We start from the raw sequence: 10,163 nt of genomic DNA, 5'->3' as shown, positions 1-10,163 counted from the left end.
CTGAAGGGTCAGACAAAGTGTGTCCACGGGCAGGATGGGCTCACTAGCCTTCGGGCAGCCATCCTAGGAGAAGGACAACTCTGACTCCAAACCCGGGCAGATGGAGCTCGTTTAGCCCTGTAAGGCTCATCCATCTAAGAGAAGGATACTCTAACCAAACCTACGACCCGAGGACTTCGCTGTCACCATCCAAGCTCGCCAGGCCCTGGCAGATGAACCTCAGGTGTAAAGGTTGGGGCCAGTTCCACGCACACTGGTGCCTCACCCAAAAAATCCACCGCGCAGGCCCGAAGGGTGCACTCATCGCTTGCAGTGAGCATGGGAAAAGCTCTTCCCAGATCTTCGTTCGCGAAGCCAAGCCATGATGATGAGTCTATAGAGTCAGATGGGATCAACCCAAGGGTACTGAGGGAACTGGCAGAGGTGATCACCAAACCACTTTCCATCATTTCTCATCAGTCCTGGCTAACCAGGGAGGTCCCAGTCAACTGGAGGCTAGCAAACGTGATGCCCGTCTACAAGAAGGGACAAAAGGACTGACTACAGGCCTGTCAGTCTGACCTCTTTGCCAGGAATGTCATGGAGATCATCTTGGCTGCCATCATGTGGCACATGCAGGACAATCAGGTAATCAGGCCGAGTCACCACAGGTTTATGAAAGGCAGGTCCTGCTTGACTAGCCTGATCTCCTTTCATGACAAGCTGACCCACTTAGTGGATGAGGGAAAGGCTGTGGGTGTTGTCTACCCAGATTTTTCTAAAACCTTTGATACCATTTCCCTGAGAGCATTCTTTTGGAGAAACTGGCTGCTCATGGCTTGGATGGATGTAAGCTTGGCTGAGTAAAATCTGGTTGGGTGGTCATTTGTTGAATGAAGAGTGGGGTGAACAGTTGGACTTGATGATCTTAAAGGTCTCTTCCAACCAGATGATTCTATGATTCTGTGATTCTATGAATAGCATCAAATCCAGTTGGCTGCCAGCCACAAGTGGTGTTCCCCAGGGCCAAGTATTGGGGCCTGTTCTCTTTAACATCTTTATCAGTTACCTGGTTGAGGGGATCAAGTGCATGCCCATAAATTTGCAGGTGACACCAAGTTGGGTGGGAGTGTTGATCTGCTTGAGGGTAGGGAGGCTCTACAAAGGGATCCAGATAGGCTGTATTGATGAGCCAACTGTATGAGGTTCAACAAGGCTAAGTGCCAGGTCCTGCATCTGGGTCACAACAACCCCCTGCAATGCTACAGGCTTGGGAAGAGTGCCTGGAAAGCTGCCCGGTGGAAAAGGACCTGGGGGTGTTGGTTGAAAACCGTCTGAATATGAGCCAGCAGTGTGCCCAGGTGGGCAAGAAGGCCAATGACATGCTGGTTTGTACCAGCAATAGTGTGGCTAACAGGAGTAGGGAAGCGATTGTACCCCTGTACTCAGCACTGCTGAGGCCCCAGCTTGAATACTGTGTCCAGTTTTGGCCTCCTCACTACAAGAAAACATTATGGTGCTGGAGCGTGTTCAGCGAAGGACGATGAAGCTGGTGATGGATCTAGAGCACAAGTCCTATGAGGAGCAGCTGAAGGAACTGAGGTTGTTTAGTCTGGAGGAAAGGAGGCTTGGGGGGACCTTACCACTCTCTACAACCACCTGAAAGGAGGTTGTAGCAAGGTGGGGTTCAGTCTTTTCCCCCAAGTAACTAATGATAGGAAGAGAGGAAATGACCTAAAGTTGCGCTAGAGGAGGATTAGGTTGGATATTAGGAAAACATTTTTAACTGAAAGGGTTGTGAAAGCACTGGAACAGGCTGCCCTGGGAACTGGTGGAGTCACCATCCCTGGGGATACTTTAAAGACACATAAATGTGGTACAGAGGAACATGGTTTCATGGTGGACTTGGCAGTACTGAGTTAATAGTAGGACTAGATAATCTTGAAGAAATCTTTCATCCAAAATGATTCTATGATTTTATGATTCTAAGATTTAAAAGTAATATAGATCAAAAGTCTTTAGTGGGGCTGCTCCAGTTTGCCATCATCAAGGATGTCGTCTGATGATTTTAAGACAGTGAAAGAATTTCTCAGTCAACAAGGCTCATTCCCAGCTGGCAATCTCTAGAGCTAAAAGCATCACAGTGAGGACTTGTAGTATTCAAAGATGTTTATTTCCTACCAGGAAAGGTAATAGCAAAGAAAGAAACAAGCTCTTTCTTCACAAGAATGATTTCTCTGGTTCTTCAGGAAAGAAAATGTCCTCAGGAGCACGTTCCTTTGGAAGGTCCCTATTCATGAAAGGGGACTGATTTTTCTAGCACAGACTACAATATAAATCAAATTACAAAGAAATACCACAAGGCTGGATTTTTTTTTGTACTTCAGTCATTACACGGGATTGTTTAATAAAACTAATCTTTCTACTGCTCTTTTTAATGTCTTCTCAAGTAACAGATTAAAAGTTTACCTCTGACAAACAGGTATGCACTGTATTCATTCACTCCACCTCTTGTGACCATGCGCAGAGTGTATAAACCTTCATCATCTTTGTTCAGATGGGTGAAGGAAAGAGCTGCCTGGCCTTCTCCAAAATACAGCTTCGTCCACTTGGAGTCCTTTATCAGCACGTCTGGAAGAGAAGATCCATCAGACACGTTACTACTCTGGCCAGAACAACATACGCCCTAGTGAAGCTCTTTGCTGATCAGGGGCACAACATAACATTTGTGCCAGCTTTATGCAGAGAGATGGTAATTCGGTGATATGAAAACTCTACAGGGAGTAAGCTACATCTCTCTAAATGTATTCCATCAGTGAATTTTAGAGAATATGGGGTCTCATACTACCCTATGCAGTGCCCACAACAGAATTCCCATCATTATTATTTTTAATACACTGACAGAGAATATTTTTAACCACATTTCGAAACAATGACTTGAAAACTTGTCCCATCCTGTAATGAATGCAAGGTGGCACTCTGATAAATTTTTAATAAGTTTTGCTACCTGTTCAGGTAAAATGTCAGATTACTCAATTTCTTCCTCAAAGTTTAAAGACCAGATTTCAGTTTAATCTGAAGACTACTACAAATATCCGCCAAACTGAAATCTTCAAGGCATGCCTATTGAGCAGTAAATAAAATTAAATTTGAATCTCTCACAGGTGAGAGGTGGTGACCCATGATTAATGCAAATTTATCTGCGTGCTTAGTGAAAGCAGAGCAAAAGAATGAGCAGGATATTTTATGCTAGCCAAGGGACTTTCTCATATCATTCCTTTTAATAACTGATTGAATTATTTTTTTATTTTTAACTCCCTAAGACCTATTGAATACTAATTTATTGTAATCAGTGCAGTAGAACTGTATTTAAAGGAGCTTAATATCTACAAATGTATATTATTCTACTTCTTAAATACACTTTGGAGCAGACACTCAAAACAATTGCAAAGAAATCAGTTTCCCCACCTACTAGGTGAATTGCATAAGAAGGTATGAAAAAATGACACACTTTCAGATAAGCATCTGGAAGGCATACGCTACTGAAACTTACAGCAGTAAATTACATAAAATCACCTAAGCATACAGTTGTTTCCTGAAAAGCTTGCAAACTGAAATCGGTCACATCCCTTCCCATGAGATCCTTAATCCCATGACATCTCCTTAATCCCATGACATCTCCTTAATCCTTTATCTGGCATCTGAAGCTGGAAGATCTTAAAGACATTTTCCATAGAGCACAAGATCCCCAGGTATAAGAAATAAGGCAAGGAAGGGAAGAGACCAGCATGGCTGAATCGAGACCTGCTGGTCAAGCTAAAGAACAAGAAGGAAATGCACAGGCAGTGGAAGCCAGGACAGGTAGCCTGGGAAGGGTATAGGGACACTGCCCACCCTGTGTAGGTATGGGGTCAGGAAGGCCAAGTTACAGCTGGAGCTGAACTTGGCAAGGGGTGCCAGAATAAGCAGGGCTTGTAGAGGTGCGTCAGCCAGAAAAGGAATGTCAAAGAAAGCGTACCCCACAATGGGCAAGATTGGCAAGCTGATAACAACAGGCAAGGAGAAGGCTGAGGTACTCAACAACTTTTTTGCCTCCTGAGTTGGTGGATCACAAGATCAGGATAGGGGCGCAAAGTCTCTCCCACTGCAAGAGATGAGCTTCATGACCACCTGACGAATGTGAACATACATAAGTCTATGGCACCCAATGAGATGCACCCCAGAGTCCTAAGTGAATTGACTGATACAGTTGCCAAGATTCACTCAATGATGTTTGAAAAGTCCTGGCAATCAGGTGAAGTTCCTAGTGACTGGGAAAAGGAAAAGTTTCGCCCATTTTTAAAAGGGTAGAAAGGAGGACCCTGGGAACAACTGACCTGTCAGCCTTACCTCTGTGCCTGGGAAGACAGAATCTGGAACAGATCCTCCTAGAAGCTATGCAAAGACACATGAAGGACAAGGAGGTGATTTGACACAACCAGCGTGGCTTCACCAAGGGTAAGTCCTGTCTGACCAACATAGTGGCCTTCTATGATGGAGTGACTACATCAATGGACAAGGGGAGGAGCTATGGATGTCATTTCTGAAATTCTGTAAGACCTTTGACATGGTCCCCCACAACATCCTTCTCTCTAAACTGGAGAGATATGGATTTGATGGGAGGACTGTCTGGTGGATAAGGAATTGTTTGGATAGCTGCATCCAGATGGTAGTGGTCAACGGCTCGATGTCCAGATGGAGATTGGTGACAAGTGGTATCCCTCAAGGGTCTGTGCTGGAACCACTGCAGTTTAATAACTTCATCAATGACATAGACAACAGGATCGAGTGCACCCTCAGCAAGTCTGCAGATGACACCAAGCTGAATGGTGTAGTTGACACACCAGAGGTATGGGATGTCATCCAGAGGGACCTGGACAAGCTGGAGAAATGAGCCCGTATGAACCTCATGAGGTTCAACGAGGCCAAGTGCAAGGTCCTGCACCTGGGTCAGGCCAATGCCCAGCACCAATACAGGCTGGGGGATGAACTGATTGAGAGCTGCCCTATGGAGAAGGACTGGGGGGTATTGATTGATGAAAAGCTGGACATGAGCCAGCAAAGTGCACTCGCAGCCAGAACGCCAGCCATCAGCGTGAAAAGAACTGTGGCCTGCAGGTCAAGGGAGGTGATCCTGCCATTCTACTCAGTTCTGGTGAGACTTCACCTGGAGTACTATGTCCAGCTCTGGAGTCCTTAGCACAAGAAGCACATGAACCTGTTGGAGAGAGTCCAGAGGAGGGCCACAAAAATGATCAGAGGGATGGAGCACGTCTGCTATGAGGACATGCGGAGAGAGTTGGAGTTGAGTCGGAGAAGAGAAGGCTCTGGGAAGAACTTATTATGGCTTTTCAGTAATTAAAGGGAGGCCTATAAGAAAGATGGGACCAGTCTTTTTAGCAAGGCCTGTTGTGACAGTTTTTAAACTATAAGAGAAGACATTTAGACTGTATGTAAGGAAGATATTTTTTACAGTGACGGTTGTAAGGCATTGGCACAGGTTGCCCGGAGAGGTGGTAGATGCCCCATCCCTGGAAACATTCCAGGTGTGGTTGGACAAGGCTCTGAGAAATCTGATCTAGTTGGAGGTGTCCCTGTTCATTGCAGGGAGCTTGGACTAGAAGACCTTTTTAGGTACCTTCCAACCCAAAGTATTTGATGATTCTATAATTCTACGATAAATCCTTACCTAGAAAAATCTGCATGTCATCTTCCTGTCATTCATGTCTCAATGGTATTGAGACTTTGTGTAGAGAGACATGAATTACTTTAAATTAAATTAGAAGATGTCTTCACCTAGGAACATTAACCAATCCATGACTTCTATGGAAAATTCTGAAGAAAAAACAAAGCTGAGTGACAAGTACCCGTGAAAAGCAGGTCACTTATTTAGACTCCAAGCTTGGGTAGAATGGTAGATACTCAGGTTTGAATGTATAGAAACTGCAGGCAAGCCTGTATTGTCTATTAATGCCAGAACCATCCATTTTTGTCCTTTATGTGTACCTGAGACCAGAAACTGTGGAGTCAGTCATGTTTGGTAAGAGCAGAAAAACTTCTCTCCTTCACGCAAGGCCAAAGACCCACAAGATCCCCTAAGAAGACAGTAGCTCTCTTTTTTAATGCAGTATGGATGGATGAGTTTCTAGACAAGCCAAGTAAAAGAGTAAATTTTAGAGGCCATAAACATGTTCAGAAGTTCTAATAGAGCAGGTATTCATGTACCTGCCATTACAATAATATTACAACTACAAGGTCTCACTACTGCACTCAAATTCCCAGTCTATTCACGTGCTGTGCTCTGTCACTTCTCCCAGAACTCACCAAGGAACAAACCTCCAGGAGACTAACCCTTGGAGGCAGTGTGACTGAAGCCTCATACGCTGTTTACAACACATAAAATAATTTTCCTAAAACATTACCCTGTTGAAAATTTGTGTAAAGAGAGGGAAATTACTACATAAGCTCCTTTTCATCATGTGTTTTGGTCTGATGGCAGCTAAATTCTGCACTCTGTGACTTTTCCCTCTGAATTAAATTATTTTATTCTAAAATGGCTGCAGAATGATGGTGCATATAGCTTTATATTGTTTATATGTCTTTAGAGATTAATAACAGAAAGCCCCTGGTACCAGCTGAACTCATATCCAGATTAGATGTAAGTTCCTGAAGTACTATTTTGATTTTTCTTTCAGTATCTTAAACTCTTCAAAGTGGGCCATGAATTATAGACATCATATCTGTATTTGTCAAATCCCAAACCACTTTAGAGGATTTGATTCAGTTGACTTATATGCTCCTAGGAGTCTAGTAGACATCCTCAATAAGATTCACTTGTGTGAAGCTCATTAATGCTGCATAAATACATATTTCTCTTGTGCATAATTACTAGAAGTAAATCATACATATCCATCTCAGGGCTTCAGTTATTATTTGATTAATACAAACTGAAATATTTTAGGAAAAGTACAGTTTGTCTTAACGCAAGAGTGGAATTAAGTATTACCTTTCAAAAAAACCCAAAAAACCCCCAAACTCAGAACATCTAAAGTACATGATGTTGAACAAATTATTAACCTTCTCATTGATTACATTTACACTTTGCTCCTAAGGCTCAAGGGACTCAACAAGGGGAACAGTAGCAATTAGCAAAGGCTCCTATTGTATGCATTCTTGCTGTGCTTGTGAACAAGTTCTGCCAGTTGATGCACCTGTACATCTCTTGGAAACACTGTGATCCATGTATGAGCAATGAAGGACAAACCTGAGCTTGTTTGTATCATCTTTTTATTTCCTGTAACATAAGTAGAATAATGGGATGAAAGCCTATCTGACTCACTGGCAAAAACCTACTGGCTTAAAAGTGACCAAGTTTTCATCTCACAGGGAAGGTAAACTTAAGTCAAAAAAGGGGAAAACAAAAAGCATCTTATTATTACATATCAAGAGGGAATTATCTTGGCGTTATGAAGGGTTAAACTGAAAGATCCATAAGATTTTGTTCACCTATTCAAAGTGCAAGAAAAATTCAAGTTGGATGAGAAGTGTAATGTGGTCCATCCTTTGCAAAATAGCAGTTCATAATAGCTGCAGTTCCAAACCCATAATTTCAGAGGTTTGGCACCCTAAGAAACAAGCCCAGTAGGTAAAGATACAAGTAAAGGTACCATTGAAACTGATAGCTCACCTCAGAGTGAGGTGAGTTATTATTTATAGTGATTAAAAATCCCTGTACGCTTCAGTGGGAGCAGAATCTGGCTTCAAGAATGAGCCTTAGATTTTAGCCTATTTACCAAACAAAAAACCTATTTTTATTTCTTCTTAATTTTTTGTTTTAGTAACATGTAATAGTTCCATCAGAATAAAGTAGCCACAGTGACACACAAATAGGAATGAAACAGCAGTCCATTGCCTGAAGGTTCAGATGCAAATCTACGTAAAACTATGATGTACGTGAAACAAACTGTACAGCAATTAAAGCATCCTGTTTCAGATTTCCCTAATCTTGAATTTTCTTGATTGCCTTATTAATCTTACTGTCATTTCTTAGTTTATGCATCACATTTTGTCAGCTATGGAAATTTCTGTCAGCTTGCCTGGAACCAGACCACACATCAATCTTGGTAGTCTTCCACTCTCAAATGTCCCTTTGGAAAAAGGTCTCACCATTCACAAATAACCAAGACTTTCCTTAAATCCTCAGGCAGAATATTTAGTTTAGCATACTACACAGAGATTGTGGTTGATGAAAAGTGGTGAGCTAAATATCTACAATAGCTGCTATCTGTTTAACTTTAAGTAGTTAATTTTATTTTTCAAGGCTTTTTTTGCTGCAGTGAACAAATACCATTTGTGCCGGGTTTGTGTACCATTCGCCAGAGTATATGATATGATTTAGTGATGTTATTTTCAGTACTTCCTGTTAAGATCGTTTCACCTGGCATAGCATAGCTTTTCACTGACAAAATAGTCCAGGAAAGCAACCTACCAACTCAGCACTTAAACAGAAGAGCAAAGGCATGTGTTTCAAACCTGGCTGCTGTAAGTATTTCTGACCTATACATTAAATTGATTTTAATATAAAGTTCACAATAAATATGGGAGTAAGATGGAAGTGGAGGCCTGTGCTCACACCCAAGCACTTCAAAAATTAATTTGCTGCTCAGTGAGTACCCTTCAGATCAGTGGTCACAGTATTCCGTTATAAACAACAGTCAAAAGTAGGAAGTGAGTCTGGATTTCCACCTAGTCAGTAAATTTTCTAACTATTGTGTTATTAGATAATATAAGATTACTCGCGGTTGCTGTAAACGCGTGCTTAAGAAAAGGTTGACCAGGTCACTTAATGCAAAGAGACTGCAGGTCTACACATGGTGACTAGAGATACTTGTTCGCTCTATTCCGAATTAATTTAATTCTGAGAATCTCATGTTCTAAGCCTGTTCTACGTCCTCAATGTTTCCTCCAGCATTTTCCAGGTACCTTCTACTTGATGTACTAACTTACCATCTCTATACCACTCAGCGCGAGGTTGTAGTCTTTTCAGGTCTGGGGTGATCAACATAGAACACTTCAGGGTCAGTGTTTCACCTTCAGTTCCAAAGGTGACTCCAAATTTCTCCAGAAACTGGACATCGATGTGGGTAAAGCAAACATCATATGACAGGGGCACTACACAGGAGAAAATGAAAACATTCTTGAACATAAGTAATATGTGCTTGGCACAAACAGATTACTATGTGATCCGTAATCAGGAGATGGAGTTCTCTGTTATACTGTATGCTGATCTGGAAATGCAACTGGGAAAGCAAAAACACCTGAGCACCTTCTATTATAACTGAATGCTTAGAAAACAAAGCCAGAACAAGCAAGTGGCATCCAATATTCTCATCTGATAAGAGTACATAAACCATCTAAGCAAAAAGAAAAAAAAATGCTTACAGTGGAAGGGCATTATCCCAGCTGGGTGAGGCTCTTCATCCCCTCTGAACCCTGTAAATAACATACAGTAAGCATTCAATCACATGAGCATCATATTTGTTTCTTTTTTTAATCATGAAGCAGGACTTACTTCGTACAATCACAGCACAATTAGTTGATGCCTGCCCATGGACATTTGTTGCAACTGCTGAATAGGTAGCAGAATCATCAAAATCAGCTCTGAAATGAGGAAGGAGGAAAACAGATAACTCTTTATGCAAATACAAATCCTCTTAATGATTGATATTACAAACCAAGCTACATCAACCCTGAGAAATATATATAAAGCTCTTCGCTGGTGTCACACGGTTCGAGACACTGATGAAAGACAGAACTGGTACTGTTTTTTATCGCAGTTTTATCACAGCTTAGAGTGCAGGCTGCATTAACTTGAGCAAACTGGAAATGACCTTTAACGAATGATCAAAAGGAGATAGCTGGAGGATGCCAGTCTGGCTATTCTCTTTCTGTATGTAACCTTCTTCCTTAATCCATCTTGCCCTTGTGCCGTGTATTTTAAGAAAGAGACATGAAAGAAAAGTACACGTGATGCTTGCAGAAATTCACTCTTCTATGGCTATTCCCAGCAGGCAGATACTGGCATTTTTTTGCATCTCTCATATCTTTTAGGCAGTGCAGAGGAAATTATACAAAGCCAGGGAAAG

At 41.9% G+C, this 10,163-nt stretch overlaps 1 protein-coding gene across 1 annotated transcript in view; it reads right to left on the bottom strand.

Annotated features, from left to right (window-relative positions):
• Window positions 1–10,163, bottom strand: part of MYOM2 (myomesin 2) — a 58,968-nt gene that overhangs the window by 46,230 nt on the left and 2,575 nt on the right. The window contains exons 3-6 of the mRNA XM_010133337.1: window positions 9,590–9,678; window positions 9,460–9,510; window positions 9,025–9,189; window positions 2,449–2,610 (exon numbers count right to left, since the gene is read on the bottom strand). Of these exons, the coding sequence (XP_010131639.1) occupies window positions 2,449–2,610; window positions 9,025–9,189; window positions 9,460–9,510; window positions 9,590–9,678 (467 nt within the window). The remainder of the gene's footprint in view (window positions 1–2,448; window positions 2,611–9,024; window positions 9,190–9,459; window positions 9,511–9,589; window positions 9,679–10,163) is intronic.

Source organism: Buceros rhinoceros, unplaced genomic scaffold, assembly GCF_000710305.1.
Source record: "Buceros rhinoceros silvestris isolate BGI_N320 unplaced genomic scaffold, ASM71030v1 scaffold9053, whole genome shotgun sequence".
NCBI lineage: Eukaryota > Metazoa > Chordata > Aves > Bucerotiformes > Bucerotidae > Buceros > Buceros rhinoceros.
The sequence above is the reverse complement of the archived record's forward strand: the minus strand, read 5'-3'. Positions and strand labels throughout refer to the sequence as shown.